The sequence below is a fragment of the Cavia porcellus genome, unplaced genomic scaffold (assembly GCF_034190915.1).
Source record: "Cavia porcellus strain 051 isolate PalLab524CR breed Dunkin Hartley unplaced genomic scaffold, mCavPor4.1 scaffold_7, whole genome shotgun sequence".
NCBI classification, from domain to species: domain Eukaryota; kingdom Metazoa; phylum Chordata; class Mammalia; order Rodentia; family Caviidae; genus Cavia; species Cavia porcellus.
In genome coordinates this window covers 19,247,001-19,264,748 of record NW_026947490.1, presented here as the reverse complement: position 1 = coordinate 19,264,748, position 17,748 = coordinate 19,247,001, and the positions used below count along the sequence as shown (strand labels likewise).

At 50.8% G+C, this 17,748-nt stretch overlaps 1 protein-coding gene across 1 annotated transcript; it reads left to right on the top strand.

Annotated features, from left to right (window-relative positions):
• Positions 1 to 518: 518 nt before the first annotated feature.
• LOC100717701 (cytochrome P450 2F5) lies at positions 519 to 11,780 on the top strand. Its single transcript, XM_063252781.1, has 10 exons — positions 519 to 658; positions 1,512 to 1,703; positions 1,788 to 1,950; positions 4,637 to 4,786; positions 7,983 to 8,143; positions 8,435 to 8,611; positions 9,064 to 9,205; positions 9,713 to 9,900; positions 10,401 to 10,542; positions 11,394 to 11,780. Exons 2-10 carry the CDS (start codon positions 1,533 to 1,535, stop codon positions 11,573 to 11,575), a joined length of 1,476 nt encoding a protein of 491 aa, XP_063108851.1. The 5' UTR covers positions 519 to 658; positions 1,512 to 1,532; the 3' UTR covers positions 11,576 to 11,780.
• Positions 11,781 to 17,748: the final 5,968 nt, after the last annotated feature.

Genomic DNA, 17,748 nt, shown 5'->3' with positions numbered 1-17,748 from the left:
CCACAGAATTTCAGAGACAAACCATAAGAGCACAGAACTGCAGAAATAACTACCAAAGGGCAGGGGATTTAGCGCAGTGGCAAAGGGCCTGCCTGTAGGCACAAGGTCCTGAGTTCAATCCCCGATAGCAAAAAAAAAAGTAAAAAGCTATCAAAAAACTCGGCCTCCAGATACGAGAAAACGGAAAAGAAGGAAAAGGTCTGTCCAAAGTCTAGTGGCCACCGAGTGGCAGGAACAAACAAAGCCTTAACCCAGAGAAATGGACCCAAGTATCCAGGACATCTAAAGGAGCAAGCCCATCCCCGGGCCATCATTTTGCCAAGGCCCCACAACCTCATCACCCCACACGCACACATGTTCCAGCCAGGCCCAGGAGGGAGGCGTCTGACCACTGTCCACAGTGGGGGCAGCTGACACTAAGATCACCCTGCAGGCTGGTGGACCAAGGGTTCCTGAGGTGTGAAACATCACTGGCCCCATCCCAGCTGGCTGTGACAGAGGGTGTGGAACAGTAAGAAGAATGGGGAGGGGTTAAATTCACGGGACCAAGGAAGGGGCAGAGACACAGAGGAAGGGCGTGGACAGACCATTTAAGAGCAGCTGCCAGCCCCCCAACACACTCACAGTTCCAGGACTCACTGCATCTGCCACACAGCAGGTAAGAGTGCTGGCCAAGGGATGTCCGGGGAGCTGTTCCCAGAGAGGTGCCTCTGCATCTCTGCCTCTACAACTATCTGGGAACCTCTTTTGGAAATCTGCACGTCTCTCTGCGTCTGTGTATCTGTTCCACTCTGTTGTGGCTTTGGCTCCCTCTGTCTCCAGTTTGCGTGCTCTCTCCTTCTGCCTCCCTCCCTGTTCTATCTCTGTATCTTTATCTCCGTCTCTCTTGTCTTTTCTCTAGCACTGTCTCTTCCTAATTCTGCCTCTTCTTTCTCCGGTGTAGGTCGATGCCTTCTTCTGTGATCTTCTCTCTGTTGGGCTCTATCTCTGTTCTGATCAATCTTGTTTCTACCACTGGGTAAGAGAAGACAGACAGACAGACAGACAGACAATCTAAGGATATATAGATATCATAGTGTCACACTTTTGCCAGGCATGTCACACCCTATAATCCCATCACTGGGAAGCTGAGGCAGGATGACTGCCTTGAGCTCAAGGTCAGCCTGGGCCACAGTAAGTTCAGGGTCAGCCTGTACTACATAGCAAGACTCTGTCTCAAGTGAAAACATCACACTCCATTTTTTCTGCACTTCTCATTATCTCTATGTGTCCCTCAGTACCTCTGTCTCTTGTGTTCTCTGTGTCTCTTGTCTCCGTCTCCATCCTCTTCCTCTGCCTTCTTGCTCCCTCTCCCTCCTCCTTTATCCCCTGGACTCTCCCATGTCTGCTTCCTTCTCCTTACTCCTTTCCTCCTAGCCTACCCACATTTCCAGGACCTGGGGAATGAAAATTGCAGGCCATGAGAAGGAACCCAGTCTCCCAGCTCTGCCCTCTCCCTTTCTGCCTTCCAGACGCCTGCAGGGGTCTTCAGCATGGACAGCATGACCACAGCCATCTTGCTCCTGGTCCTGGCTCTGGTCTGTCTGTTCCTGACCATGAGCTCAAAGGACAAGGGCCAGCTGCCCCCAGGGCCCAGGCCCGTCCCACTCCTGGGAAACCTGCTTCAGCTGCGCTCCCAGGACCTGCTGACTTCACTCACTAAGGTGCAGGGCATCATCCTGGGAAACGGGGAGGAGGAGATGTCCATGGTCCCAGAGCTCCCTGTAACTTTTTTCTTCTTCCCCTAGCTGAGCAAGGAGTATGGCTCAGTGTTCACCGTGTACCTGGGGCCCAGGAGGGTGGTGGTCCTCAGCGGGTATCAAGCCGTGAAGGAGGCCCTTGTGGACCAAGCAGAGGAATTCAGTGGCCGCGGCGAATATCCTGTATTTTTCAACTTTACTAAGGGCAATGGTAAGCGTGCACCCACCCCATTTCCTCCACCTGTCCCCAATATTTCCCATGTTTAGGGAGGAACTGGGGGTGGGAGGTTGTCATCTCAATCTTAGTGAAATTCAGGGCCATTCAATGCTAACATCAAATGGGGACTGGGCATGGCAGCACACACCTGTAATTCCAACACTTGGGAGGCTGAGGCAGGAGGACTGCTGCAAATTTGAGGCCAGCCTGGACTACAAAGTAAGTTCAAGGCCAGCATGAACTGCATAGTGAAACTCTGTCTCAAAAAAGACCAAAAAAAAAAAAAAAAGCTATCAACTGGGATGGAGCCAGGCAGTCTTAATCTAGGGTGAAATCTATCCTACCTTCCCACCTGTAAATCCCACCACCATCTTGAACTGTCTAAATCCCCATCTCCATCCGACTCCAAACCCATTGTCATCCCAATCCCTGCCTCTATCCCAACCACATCATTCAACTTCCAACTCAATCAAGTGGCCAAGTTACCAGGCCCCAGTCCTCATGTCCAACTTAATCCCAACCCTCATCAACGCTACCCCACGTCTCCCATTTCAACCTCCACTCCATTCCTACCCACAACACTTGCACTTCACCCACCTCCATTCCCATCGTGAACCCTCCCCAATCTCCATTTTAAGTTCTACTATCTTGAATTCTAATCCTTTTAGTCAAACCAGACTCCACTGTAATGGCGCTCCCCAGCTCCAGCCCATCTTCTATGCCACCCACCTATTGAAGTGTCCAGTCCCCATTTTTAGTTAATCCCTCCTCCATCACCAATATAAACCTCATCACCTATCTACTCAACCCCGAGCACCAGCTCACCCCCAATGTACCACGCCTCGATGCACCAAATCCAGTGCCGACCAGCAGCCTCAAACCCAATTTACATGAATCTCTCGTCCTGTGTACCCCATTATCATCTCCATCCCAGCCCAAACCCAATTCTATCCCGATAATCCAGCAGCCAACATCATTCTCTCCAAACCTATTCTGTGTCAGTATCCTTCCTCTTTAAGGGTGGAGATCAGTTAGGTTTATGGTTTTCAAAGTCTTCTTAAATATGAACCTCTTATCAAAGGGAAGTATGGGATAAGGTCCCAAAAAAATGACTCAAAAAAAAAAAAGATTTCTGATTGAAAAGAAATCCTACCCTACAGTCTCCTTGAAGAGTGCCTAAGGTCCTCCTGTTCCCTTCACTAGATGCATCCCAGCTGCTGCCAGATGTGGAATCTGAGCAGACTGGTGAAATACCATTCATTGTGTAGTAAATATACGCTCACTCTTGGTGTCTCCTTCACTTACCACTTTCTGTCCAGGGACCTCAGATGGGGTGCTTGAGAAAGCCACATTGCTACTTTTTGTGTATGTCTTTATTACTAAAATTAGCCACCGGGAGCAACACGGAGGTGACTGTGGGGTTCTGCCACTTACTGTGTATCCTTGGGCAAGTGGTCTCCCCTCTCTGACCCTCAGTCTGCTATCAGAAGGCTGCTATAAAGAGTCAGTGAGGGGATGCATATATTTCAAGGCAACACACTGTATTTTATCCCTCTCCTCCAGCCCTCCTGCCCTCTCCCTCTTCTCTCCCTCCCTCTCCTTCTCCTTCAATAACTAGTTCTCTGCTACATCCAGAAGAATCAGAGACAGAAAATATCCAAGTCCTTGTCCTAGAGTAGCTCCCAGTCCAGTGAGAAATGCAGAGCATCACCAAAGTGTGACGTCCCAGAGTGGTGTGGGCAGGGGAAGCGTGGACAGGGAGCTGTGAGAGCCAAGGAAAGTCATCCTGAAAGAGAAGATCTCCAAGCTAAGACCTGAAGGATGAAGACAACTAGTCAGAAGACCAGGGTCAAACAGGGCAGAGTGGTTCACACCTGTAATCTCAGCACTCTAGCAGGCCAAGGTAGGAGGATCATGAGTTTGAGCCCCACCCAGGCAATTTAGCAGACTATTTCAAAAAATTTTTTTTAAATTTTAACCAACTGGGAATGAGCCAAGTGTGGGGCAGGGAGTTCCAGCATTCGAGAGGCTGAGACAGGAGGATCGCTGACAGTTCCAGGCCAGCCTGGGTTACAAAGTGAATTCAAGGCTAGCTTGAACTATACAGTGAGCTCCTGTCTCAAAAATAATTAATTAACCTAACTTAAATTTAAGTGAGCTGGGAGTTTAGCTAGGTGCAAAGTTCCTGGGTTCAATCCCCAGTACCGCCCACCTCAGCAAATAAGGACTGTGCAAATGGCTGTGGAATGTAGCCTAGTCCTGAGCTTACTTTTCTTGCTTACATTGTTTATTTGTTCATTCAGTGATCAGTGAGCAATCACTGGCACTTCGCTTGTGCACCAGGCAATGCCAAGGTCACTGGTGACCAGTATAGGCCCCACGCTGTCCTCCCAACACCATGAAGGACATGGACTCATCACCAGACAGTGACAGCCCAAGGTGACCAGGTCCTCATTGGGGAGACTGAAACGGAGTAACCAGGAGGGTAGGGAGGAAAATCCAGAGTGCTATAGAAGCCCAAAGGAGGCACTTACCCCCGCCTGGAGGATCTGCAGGGCTTGTGGGGACAGGAAAGATTCCCAGCTGCGTTTCCCTGCCCGCAAACATGAGGAAAGGGGGCCTCAGGTGGAGCGGCCTCAGCGATGACCCTGAGGCTGAGCCTGCTGCCTCTTCCCCCCAGGCATCGCCTTCTCCAATGGAGAGCGGTGGAAGGTCCTGAGAAGGTTCTCGCTCCAGATTCTCCGGAACTTCGGGATGGGAAACAGGAGCATGGAGGAGCGGATCCTAGAGGAAGGCAGCTTTCTGCTGGAGGAGCTGCGGAAAACCGAAGGTCAGGTCCCTGAATTCAGTCTGCACCCCTAAGTCACGGCTGTCCTACTTGGCCGGCGGTGCTGGGAAGTCGCATCGCAGGACTGGGAAGGCAAAAACCGCAGGCCCTTCGCTTAGCGGCCGGGAGAATGGCGCGCCCTGGTGGTGGGTCGGCTCGTGGCTCTGCCTCTCCAGGTTTGGGGAGGTTGTTTCTCATGTCTGCGGTATTCTGAGCCCTGTTTGTGTAATGGTGATGGATAGTGATGATGTTCTTAAGAACTGACCATATGTGGAGCCTGGTCCTGAGCACGTTTTCAAACATTATCCGTGTAAATCTCAGGACAATCCAAATGCAGATGAGAAAATGGAGCACAGAAGTTAGGGGACTGGCTTAAAATATAATAACAAAGCTAGTAAGTGGAGGAGCCAGGATTTAAACCTACCCCTGACACCTAAGTCCTCAAACAACACGTTAATGCCATAAGAGCAGTAGCCAAGCAGATGGCGCACATGTGTAATCCCAGCACTTGAGAGGATGAGGCAGGAGGATCATCGTGAGTTTGAGTCCACCTCGGCTACAAAGTGAGCTCAAGGCCAGCCTGAACTGCAAAGCGACACCCTGTCTCAAAAAGACAAAAAAAAAAAAAGAGTAGTATGTGTTTACTGGATACCAGGCTTTCTGCTGAACTCTAGAGGCACGAGCTAGTTTCACACTACAGTAACCCTGGAAAGTCAGTGTTATTCCAGGTGAAGGCAGCTAAAGCCCAGAAAGGTTGAGCCATGTGCCCAGGATATGGCAGAGCTGGGGTAAACGTCCAGGGAAAATCCTCTGGCCCGTGGAAAAAACCATGAAAAGTAAGCAATACAGAGCTGGAAGTGTAATGGTGTGATGCTTGCCTAGCATGTGCAAGGTCCTAGATTCCACCCTTATCGCTGCCCTCCTCCCAAAAAAATAAAATTGAAAGAACACTTATTGGACACCTACCATATGCCAGCACTGTCCCAAGAACTTTTCTTATATCAGCTCTCTGAAAAATCACCCAAATCTAAGAAGCAGTCCCATTACAGGAGAGGAAACTGAGGCATAGAATGCTAAACAGCCCTCTTCTCTGCTCTCCTTGTCTTCTTGGATTTGGGCAGATGATGATGATGATGATGATGATGATGGTGATGCTGGTGATAATGATGGTGGTGTGATGATGACGGTGATGGTGATGATGATGGTGGTGATGGTGATGATGATGTGGCAGGTGATGCTGAAGGAATTAAATGATATGGTGTAAGTGAAATCTTAACAGTTGCCTATCATTTCTTATTACTGCTGTAAAAAAATTTTTCTGTAAAACATGGTGGTGCATAGCTGTAAGGCTAGCACTTGGGAGTCAGAGACAGAGGATTACTGCAAGTTTGAGGAAGGCTGGGTTACAGAGTTTGAGGGCTCCAGTGGGTAGCACGTGGTACTCAGAGTGAGTTCAAGACCAGCCTGAGCTTCACAGAGAGACCCTATCTTAAAATATCCACCGAAAAAAGTCCACAATGTGTTGGCTCAAAACAACATAGATTTATTCTCTTGTAGTTCAGAAAGTCAAAATAAAAGTGGGTCGGCAGGCCTGCATTCATCTGGGAGGGCGTGGGGGAAGAACTCTGGTCTTGCTTTTTCTAGCTTCTGGAGGCTGCCTAATGGTTCCTGGTCCCTTGCTTGAGGTTCAAAGCCAGAAAGATGGTAGCTTCCAGTCTTCCAGCTACCCCATCCCTTGGTTAACTTTTAGATGGACTCTGGTGATCACCTGAACAATCCTCAGTGATCTTTCGATCTCAGAATCCTCAATTTCAGTTGCACAGTATTTTTTCCCATGGAAGGTAAAGGTTCTATGCACACGTTCCATCATAGGGACACAGATATCTTTGTGGGGCCATTATTCAATCTACCACATTACCACGGTTTGTGCCAGTCTCCTAATGGGTCAGGCCCCAGTCAAGGCCTTCCCAAGCACACATCACCGTCTCCTTATAATAGCCCCAGGAGAACAGCCCCATTTTACAGATAAGAAAACTGAGGCTTGGAGAAGAAAATCAGTTGGCCAGCTGACATCAAGATTAGAAGGCTGAACCAGGATCAAACTAAGTCTAACTTCAGATCTATTTTTCTGGGTTGTGCTATATGTCATTTTTGGTTTTGTTTTGGTCTTTTTGAGACAGGGTTTCATTATGAAGACTGGCCTTGAACTCACTTTATGGCCTAGATTGGTTTTGAACTTGCTGTGATCCTCCTACCTCACCTTCCCAAGCCCTGGAATTACACAGGGTGCTGCACAGTGCCCAGCTGTGTACTATATGTCTTGGCTGGTGTGTTGCTTTAATATTTTCTGTGCTCTGCCTATTGGATTACTGGATGTTAAGTGTGTTTCTGTAGCCTCTTCCCTGGCTTTTTTTTTTTTTTTAATATAGTTTAGACTTTTGGAGACAGGATCCCACCATGCAGCCCAGGCTGGCCTTGAACCCAAGATGGTCCTGAACTTATGATGTCCTGCCTCAGCCTCCCAAGGGCCGAAATTAGACACCACCCGATCTCTGTGGGCTCTTTCTATAGTACAGCCAGACACTACATGTAACAGTCCAGAGTGTGCCTGCTGTGCTGCCAGTGTTGTGTCCTGTGTATTGTGTGTCCACCCCTCTGCCTGGTCACGTGTGTTCTGATGTCACACAGTGTTCTACAGTCTCCTGCATTGTTGCGTATCATTGTTGTGTGTTATATTCCATGAGGACATTGCTGCATGCTGGTATTGTGTCAGTACACTGTGACATGTTGGAATAATTCTCAGCTGGTTATTAGGTCCCTGGACCTGTAATTGTGTGTACTGGTAAGTACTGGGCTCATATTTACTGAGTGTTTTGTTACCATGTTTTGTGTTCGGTGCCGTCTGATTGTGTGCGGGGTGCTCTGTCACTAAGACCAGCCTGTTCTGCTGTTGGGTGATGTGTTTACTGAGGTACTGCAGAGTGCTGTGGGGTTCTGGGCTCTTTCCACTGTTGCGGTCACCTGTTCAGGTGGTGGTATGCCATAGCTGGGCAGCGTGCGCATATACAAGTGTTCTGCGCTGCAGGACAGGTTGTCATGGTTGGGTCAGACATTGTACACATTAGGGCTGTGGCTGCAGGTGGTCTGCATGTTGCCTACTGGGTCTCCACAGCTGATACATTCTGCCCCTCACCCCCAGGCAAGCCCTTCAATCCCCTGTTTATGCTGAGCCGCTCGGTGTCCAACATTATATGTTCGGTGGTCTTCGGCAGCCGCTTTCACTATGATGATGAGCGTCTGCTTACCATTATCCGGCTCATCAACGACAACTTCCAGATCATGAGCACGCCCTGGGGTGAGGTCAGTGAATTGAGTTCAGGGGGACCAACAGGGTCCAGAGGCCAAGAGGACGCGGCTAGTGAGGAAAAAACTAGGGCAGCCCTCTGGCCTCAGCCCGCACCCACCCAGTTACAGTCCGGCCCATCCCCCTCCACGGTGGCTCCCTGCAGGCACCTGGCCCCGCCCCGGTCTCCCCTCCCCCTCCAGTCTCTCCTGAATTTAGCTGTGCTTGAGATCTGCTCCCTGACAACCTGACCCACTTGCTTTGCCCCAGCCACTCCTCCCACCCCTCCAACCCTGTCCGATCCCCAGCTGTATAACATCTTCCCGAGCCTTCTGGACTGGTTGCCCGGGCCACACCTACGCATGTTCAAGAACTTCAGGGGCATGAAAGAGCTCATCGCTCACAGCGTCCGCGAACACCAGGCCTCCCTAGACCCCGATTCTCCCCGGGACTTCATCGACTGCTTCCTCACCAAGATGGCACAGGTAAACCCTGCCTGGAAATCCCACTTCTGCTGTGACCCGACACAGTCCTGCGGCTCTGGCCTCAAACCCAGGCAGACCTAGATTGGAAGGAGTTGGGAACTTTATGGGGAGAAGCAGCAGAGGCAGTTAGGGCAGCTAGATATGCTGGAGCCTCCTTCAGAGCCACCAGCAATTAACAGCTCTTTAAGTAGTTAAAGCACTGTCCAAATTGGTAATCTCACACCATGGAGATTTGCCCTACCCAGCCCTACCCGGCCCGCCCGTCCATGCTCCCCAGCTCCCCAAGGTATGGAAGCTGGGGGGGGGGGTTGGAAACTGGACACAGCTGTTAGGTCTAGGGCGAGGGAGCCAGTCACAGAGACCTGGAGCCCATGCCACCTAGAGCCTCTGATCAGGGCGGGGATGGAATCCATGGCCTAGGCTCATGCCCCCACCACCTCTCAACCCCTCAGGAGAAGAAGGACCCGTTAAGCCACTTCTGCATGGACACCCTGCTGATGACCACACACAACCTGCTCTTTGGCGGCACAGAGACAGTGGGCACCACGCTGCGCCACGCCTTCCTCATACTCATGAAGTACCCGAAGGTGCAAGGTGTGCCTGTGCTCAGCAGCCCGAGCCCCACCTGACCCAGCCTGAAGCGGCCCACAGCTAAAGCCTAGGTCCCCCAGCCAAAGCCACAAGGAGGCCGACTCCACCCACGGGGCCCATAGGGTCCACACGCTAGTGCTCAGCGGTGCAGCCCCGATCTCATACACAGAGCCTTGAACCTGTCCACACTGCCCATGCCCCAGCCTCTGCTCTGCCCACCACCTCCAGGTTTCCCTCACTGCCCACCTGCTGGATCCATCAGCCAGCCAGTCCCACCCTGAAGCCCCGCCCACCCAACCACCCTTTGGAGTCCTTGTACCAACCAGTATTTCACACTCTGGCTAACCCTTACAGGAACCTGTCCTGGGGATGGGCACTGGGAGGCTTGGGCGAGACCGCTCCCACACACAAGCATGCACACTCCACCTGTTCCCAGCCTCTAAGCGCCCACGGGTACCCTCCACTCTAGCACGACCCTCACGCTCCAGCACTTGCTGCCTCCAAACCCAGCTCGTGTGCAGGAGGAGATCGACAGGGTGGTGGGGCGCTCCCGGCTACCCTCGCTGAATGACCGTGCAGCCATGCCTTACACCGATGCGGTGATCCACGAAGTACAGCGCTTCGCAGACATCATCCCCATGAATTTACCACACCGCGTCACTCGGGACACCATCTTCCGCGGCTTCCTGCTACCCAAGGTAGTGCCAGTTCCCTGGCAAACCACATGGGGCCCCAGAGCCTAGCAATCAACTCCCCAGGCCTTAGCAACTGGCATCCTGAACCCTAGCGACAGACATATATCTGAGATTCTCAAATCCAGAACCTCAGCCCCTCCCCGGGACCCAATACCATACCATAGCAGACTGATTCCTATCCTAAACTCCACACCCCTTCCCTATCACAACTCCCCTTACTGATCCCCTTATGCAGCATCCCTGGGGTCTAGGATTTCATCCTGAGAATCCCTGTGGCCACTGTCCTCAGAGACCTCTCCACTTCCCAGAAATCCCACATCTGCCTCTGAGAAACAGTTCCCCACCAGCTTGCAGTACTCAGCAGTGGGAAGCCCAGATGAGTCCCATGTCCCATCCCCACCCCCTTTCCTGTCCCCAGGAACCCCGGGGCTATAGAGTGGAACACCTATTTTGGAAACCTCCCAGCTGTTCTACACCCTGACACCACCTCCTCACCCACACAGGGCACGGATGTCATCACCCTGCTCAACACTGTGCACTCTGACCCCAGCCAGTTCGTCAAGCCCCAGGAGTTCAACCCTGAGCATTTTCTGGACGCCAATCAGTCCTTCAAGAAGAGCCCTGCCTTCATGCCCTTCTCAGCTGGTGAGGGCAGGAGACAGTTTAAGACTAGTCTTAATTACTACCCAAACTTCTCACCTCTCATCTCACCCCATCTTCACCTTTGGAAGGAGACAATTCACCCACCCATTCATCCATTCATACTAGTGATTATCTCCCAACTCTGCTCCTGGATAAATCAAGATTAAATCCTTGTAGAGGGAGGAGATGGGGAGGTAGATTAACTGTTCCATCTGGGAGTGCTCCTAGTCAGCGTCTCCAGTAGGTGGCGCAGTTGATGTGGTTCCAGTTTTTCTTCCCTGAACAGGAAAACAATCCTTGCTTACTCATAGCAGGGAAAAGCGACAAGCATAATAATTGAGAAATTCGCATTATTGCCTGCTCTGTACTACAGGCTGCTCTGAGAAGTTACAAAGGTGGAAGCTAAGAACTGGGCATTTGACATCTCTGAGCCTCAGTTTCCACAATCTGTAAACTGCACCTACCTTTAGGTGTTGTTAGGACTTAAGAGCAGGATTTCAGTAAGAGCTCAGAATGCACAGCACATAGAGGTACGTAAAAATCCCAGTCTCAGTGCTTTACCAGTGTTGACTATCACAATCTCATGAGAGGCACTAGTATATGCTCCATCTCAAATACTCTGAAATTTCCAAGAACACAAAAGCAGACTTGACAGAGCCAGGATGTGAATCCAGGGTGGCTGCACTTCTGCTGGCCAGCTCATTCTGCTCCCTCATTTATTTAAAACACCCTTCCTTCCCAGATGGGTCTGGGACGTCCCCAGCCATTGTCCTCATATTAGTTTTCCTCTGAGGATCTGGGTACAGCCTTTCACCCCTGGTCTCACCACTTCTCCCCACTCCCCCACCCCGCAGGGCGCCGACTGTGCATGGGTGAGTCGCTGGCACGCATGGAGCTCTTCCTCTTCTTCACCGCCATCCTGCAGAGCTTCACGTTGCAACCGCTGGTGGCCCCCGAGGACATTGATCTGACCCCGCTGAGCACAGGTCTGGGCAAAGTGCCTAGGCCTTTCGAGATGTGCATGAGCCTGCGCTGATGCAGTGGCTGCAAGCATCCACAGTTTCCTCCCCTCTTCCTGCTCCAGAATTGGCCCTCATCCCCCTCGACGTCACCCTGTCTTCCCCACACCCTCAGCCTGCCACGTGCCCATCCTTCACCCCTCCTCTCTGCATCCCACCTGCACGTGAGAAAAACAAGGGGAATGGGAAGGTTGTCTTGTACCAACAGAACTTGTTCTGTGATGGGCCTTTTTCTGGGGTTTTCGTATCATTTTATAGCAAATTATCTTTGTAATATATTCAAACCTGTCAGGGCAGAATTACCGGAGTAGGATAGTCTCAGGGTGAGAAGTCTGGCTGCAGAGAGGGGAGACACCTGTGACTAGTGGTACCATCCCCTTCAGGGCTGCTGCCACAGCAGCAGCAATTGTTCCCTGGTGTTCTGGAGACAGACTGGAAGGTAACGGCTGTCAGGGCCTGAAACCAGGAAGAGGAATGGAGACGAGAAAAGACAGCAGCAGAGACACTAAATGGGAATCCGGGAAAGATATAAGCAAGACAGTGAAGGCCTGAGAAAAGGTCACCTTCACACGGTGCTGCCTGGTCACACACTGTCCTCAATGTTTCCTTTAGTGCTGCCTGTGAGGCAGAGCGGAATGTTATCACACTACAGGTGAGTGAACTGAGGCTCAGACAGAAGAAGTGACTTGCCCAAGATCACATAGCAGAGATGGGCAGAGCTGGGATCTCAGGCACAGGCTGGTGATCACCCTTTCAATCTCACAAGTCAGAGGTGCAGACAAAGATACTGTCAGAGACAGACGAGCACAGAGGTAGAGACTAAGAAATGGGAAGCGAGTAGGGGAGAGACAGAAAGAGGTTGGGAGAGGATAGGGAAGTGGTGGGAAAAGGAGAAAAACTCAGAGGACAGGAAGGCAATGACTGGGCAGCCAGATGCAGCAGGCAGACTGCCCCACCCCCTACTCTTCTTGCTGCACCAATGCTTTGCCCTGCAATCCCTGCCTTTGGGGTGTAGACAGCAGTCCCACGCATGGAGCCTGGCCTGCACTCGAGGCAGCAGCCTGCCATCCTACTGACAGGAACTCTTCTCACCAGACAGGCAACAGGCATCCCCCAAAGCCACCCAGGAGCAGAGACATGTGCAGGACATGAGGCTGGGCGAAGCACACAGTTCTCGGTGCCTCACGTGAGAACTCAGCTCCTTAATCTCCACAGGTGCACCAGTCTGTCTCGGGTGCTAAGAGGTGGATGGAGAGATGGTAAGACTCAGACAGATGCAGATACTGAAAAGAGAGAGAGACCAGAAGACAGGGAAACAGCAGAGAAAGACTTTGAAAAACCAAGACTGGGAACGATACAAAGAGAATGTACGACACGAGGACAAAGAGTTCCTGAGAAAAGGGAGAGACAGATGCCAAGGCAGAGGGAAGATTAGGAGATTCTAATACAGAAACAAGTTCAGAGAGGGATCAGCCAGGTACTGCCAACCCAGCTACTCAGGAGGCTAAGGCATAGGATCACAAGTTCAAAACTAGCCTGGGCAATTTTGTGAGACCATCAAAATAAAAAGGACTGGAAAAGATGAAAGACTTGAGAGAAAAAGGAAAAGACAGGTGGAGTGGAGAGATAAACTAAAAGGAAGAAAATCTGAGTCAGAGACCAGAAACAGGAACAAAGAGTTGTGCACTCAGCAGATGCAAGTATTTACTGAGCCACTATTATGTGCTGAGAACTATCTTAGGTGCTGGGGTACAGATATGAACTTTTTTGTACCAAGGATTGAACCAAGGGCCAGTCCTTGTATTATTATTATTATTATTATTATTATTATTATTATATCACTGATACAAGGTTTCACCAAGTTGTTGGGACTGGGCTCAAACTTATCCAGTCCTCCAGCCTCAGCCTCCAAGAATGCTGTGCCAAGATTACAGCTTTGCATCACCATGACCAGCAAAATTTCAACTCCTAAGAAGCTTGCATTCGAAAGGGAAGCCCAATCAAGAGGAAAAAAGAAGGGCCAGGAGTTAGAGAGACAGTCAAAGACCCTACGACAGAAGACCCATCACAGAGCCTGACCCAAAGGAATAGGTAGGGCCAGAGGGCACAGCTTTACTGCACCTGGCCTTCAGCAGTCAGCACTTGTGAGTGAGGTACAACCTCAACCCTTGCCAGTCACCTGGCTCCTACAGAAAAAGGCTGACAGGTGACAGAGCCTCAAACCTGTATTACCAGCACTCTGCGAGGCAAGGAATAAGGATCATGAGTTTTAGCCTAACCGGGGGAATTTAGCAAGACCTTGTCTCTAAATTAAAAAAGGGGGGGGGGGATCCTGGGGATTTAGCTCAGTGCAAAGATGCTGGGTTCAATCCCAAGAGGGAAAAGAAAGGGGGAAACCAAAAAGGAAAAGGCAGGCAGGCTACCAGATCAGAAGAGCCTGTAGAGGCAGAGATGCTAAGCACACAGGAGAGTGAAGTCAAGACAGACTGGAGAAGACAGACAGATACCCTGAAGTCAGTGAAGACGTATCAGGCAGAGACTGAGGAAAACACACACAGAGCAAGAGACACGCAGGAAGAGAAAGATGAGCAGGGAACAGGGACTGAGACTGACAGCAACACTGACATAACACAAAGATCAGATGAGACTCTCTCAGCAGTCAGTCCAGTCTCAGACTCTGCAGCACCCCGCACCTGGCAGGAAGGCTGATCTGCCAGTACAGAGAGCACACATTCAGGATCAGTCTCAGGACTGACTCAGCACCCACACCCGGGCCCTGGCCCATGCCCCATGTAGGCCTGCATCACCCCTTCTCCAGCCAGTCCCCTATGGCAAGGGGGAAATGAGGGGCAAGTTTGTCCACCATCGTGACCTGGCCTCCCATAAGGATGTCTCCTGAGACAGGGGACTGGAGGCCGGACAGAGAGTGTAGCAGCACCTTCACAGGACACTTGGGAGCATCTGGGAACCAGAGCCTTAAGAATAGCAATGGCAGTGCCAGGCAGAGCATACACAGAGGTACAGATGGGGAGGCATGTGGGGAGGCACCTAGAAGCCACAGGATGGGGCACTGAAGCTCAGGCTGATGGGTCCCACTCAGAAAAACAGGTGCAGCATACAGGTTCCAAGGGCAATGGAAATGGCGAGGGCTTAGGGCACGTGCTAGGCCAAAGTTCCTTTCCAAGCTTTTCTAGGAATCAGAGGCACAAAGAGGTCACACAGAACGTCAGCCAGTGGTGGTGAAGGAATTACACACCTCCAGACTGAGATGGGCCCAAAGGTACTCTGGGCTCGGGAGTGTGCACCTGGCCAACCAAGCTGATGTGCAAACATCAGGCACACATGTACACAGACATGTACAAAGCCAGGGAAGCCAGGGCAGAGAAAGGAGAGGACAGGGAGATGGGAAACCTGTTTGGGGAATCCTGAATGGGCAGTTTAAAGGCTTACACTTCCCACACCAAGTTTTCACCCCTGCTCCAACCCAAAACCCCATGGAAACCAAAATCACAGATTAGGGGTAGAGATGGAGGCTCTCAGGCACAACGATCACAGCGCTGCTACTGTAGCTCCTAGAGCTCCTGCTTGTGTGATAGGTTTGTGGTGTTGAGGGCGCTCACGTGCAGAGAGGCTTGCCCCCAGCTCCCATTGCAGGGGAACCTGCAACTGAAGTCTGGAAGCCTGAGCCCTGCACTCTCAGGAGGCAGCCCCAGCAGCAGACAGGGAAACAGAATTTTGGACACATGCAGGGAGAGTGGGGAGACCGAATTCCCAGTTCAGAGTGAAGACAGCTGAGGGCAGGGGCCTGCACTCCTGGGTCCAACTGAGGTCCCAACTGGGTCCCCTCCATAACTGGGTCCAACTAGTTCTGGACAGTGAAAGGCTGAGATGAAGACTTCGGGGTCTAAGCGAAGAGGAAGATGAAAGCCGTGGAGAGGGGATCAAGAGCCTGGACCAGGTCTCGGGCTCCTCTTGCTGGTGCCAATATAGTCAGTGTGATCGGGACTGCAGCCTGCAGTGGTGCTGTGTGACTACAGGATGCATGGGTGCTACAGATATCTTTTCTAGGCACAGGCCTTAGCAGTTTGGGGACACTTCTTACAGGAAAAGGATAGGCCCAGGACATGTAAGCAAGCACCTGCACCTGCTGGTTTGGGCAGATAGAGCAGAGCCAGAAAAATGGGGGAAGGCCTAACAAAGAAATCAAAGCCACCAAGAGCAAATGGTGAGGATGGAGGGACCCAACTGGGATTTTTGGTGCAGACAGTAGGAAAGAAAATCCTAACCCTAAAAGCTTTATAAAGAAGAGACACAGGTCAGACGTTAAGACCAGCAAAGCTGGGATCAACATGTAGATAAGGCCAAAGTTGGTGACTAAAGGGTCTAGTAAAGAGAGTGAACAACTAAGAGGAAGTCTACTCCTGGAGTTCCCTGAGTTCAAGGCCCGAAAAAGCGTGCAGCCAGTGACTGGTGCTTTCTGGATGGAGAATGACCATCCCCAGCCTTTCCCATTTTTTTTTTTTTTTTTTTTTTTTTTTGGCCTTTTTGAGACAGGGTCTCTATGCAGTTCAGGCTGGCCTTGGGCTCACTTTGCAGCCCCCAGGCTGGTCTTGAACTTACAAACAATTTTCCTGCCTCAATCTCCCAAGTGCTGGGATTATAGGGGTACACCACCATGCCCAGCCCTTTCTCACTATTAATTCAGACTGGCCTCACACTTGCTATACCCAGTGTAGTCTCTTCCACAGTCTTCAGGAACCATTACAGGTATGGCTACCTCTAGTTCCTGAAGCTCTTGTTTTTTGAGGGTCTTGCTATGTAGATAAGGCTGGCCTCAAACTCCCAGCAATCCTTTTGCCTCAGCCTCCCAAGTGCTGGGACTAGCACATGTGCCACCAGCCACCAGCTGTGAAAATTTTATTTTTTGTTTTGCCTGGTCTTGAGACAGGGTCTCAATCCGCAAGTCAGACTGGCCTTGAACTCTCTTTGTAGCTCAGTCTGGTTTCCAACTCACAGCAATTTTCCTACCTCAGCCTCCTGGTGCTGAGATTACAGGCATACACTACTACATCTAATTTTTTGAGTTGTTGTCTTTTCGGCCCAGCTTTTATGTGAAGTTCTTAAATGACAATTTCTTTTTTTGGGGGGGGGAGGTAATGGGGATCAAACTCATGACCTCACGCTTGCCAGGCAGGCACTTATGCCGCTGAGCTAAATTCCCAGCCCCTTAAATGACAATTTCCAAATCTGTCTCCAGATGGAGAGTTGGCTCTAAACTCTCCTAAATGTGTCCAACCTATGATAAACCAGAGCAGAGTCCTCTATTCCCAGAATGGCATAGACAGATTTTTTTGGGTTTTTCGGTCTTTTGAGACAGCGAGACACTGTCTCACTATGCAGTTGCGACTGGTCTTAAGCTCACTGTGTACCCCAGGCTGGTCTTGAACTTCCAACAATCCTCCTGCCTCAGCCTCTCGAGTGCTGGCATTACAGGCAGGCACCACCATGTCCTACCTCAGCCTCCAGAGTGCTGGGATTACAGGCAGGCACCACCATGCCTGGCTAGACTGAGATTCTAGAAATGAAAGCATTCTAGAACCTACAAAGTCATGATCCAATCTCACCATTGGGAAACCAAGGCCTAGTGGCCTTGCTTAAGACCCTATTAAACTGCTTCCCCAGTTACACACTTCCCTTTCCTCCTGGACTGGCTGCTGGGGTACATCACTGAAAATCTCATGGGGTACATCACTGAAAATCTCAAAGAGCTACAAGTCTTCATGTCTGAGCATATCTCATGGCACTAGCAGGTGAGGCAGTCTGAAGAGAGCCACAATTTCATTAACTGCCTCCTCGATCAAATGGATAAGGTACAGGTCCCTGCGACCTTCAGTATTATCCATGCCACTTACCAGATGACTACAACAGGAAGCCCCTCTTTGCCTGCTGGAGGACGACCCAGCAAGCCACTTCTAAGAGATGCCAGTGATGACAACACATGACCTCTTAGGTGGCACAAGAATCACCCTGCACTATGGGTTCTTGCTCTGCTCAAGTACCCTTTAGTCACATCTGTGAAAGCTAAAAACAGCTGAGACGACAGGCAAGGATTGGAAGACAGTTGGTTACCTGGGTGGTGTGCATCTCAGTCTCTGCTGACTCCCAAGTAAATGCAGAGGGCACTGAATAC

Excerpts from the sequence above, each read along its gene's own strand:
- LOC100717701 (XM_063252781.1), top strand. The coding sequence starts at position 1,533 with ATGGACAGCATGACCACAGCCATCTTGCTCCTGGTCCTGGCTCTGGTC. Across the intron at positions 8,144-8,434 it reads TGAGCACGCCCTGGGGTGAG|CTGTATAACATCTTCCCGAG; the intron begins GTCAGTGAATTG and ends TCCGATCCCCAG. Across the intron at positions 9,901-10,400 it reads GCGGCTTCCTGCTACCCAAG|GGCACGGATGTCATCACCCT; the intron begins GTAGTGCCAGTT and ends TCACCCACACAG.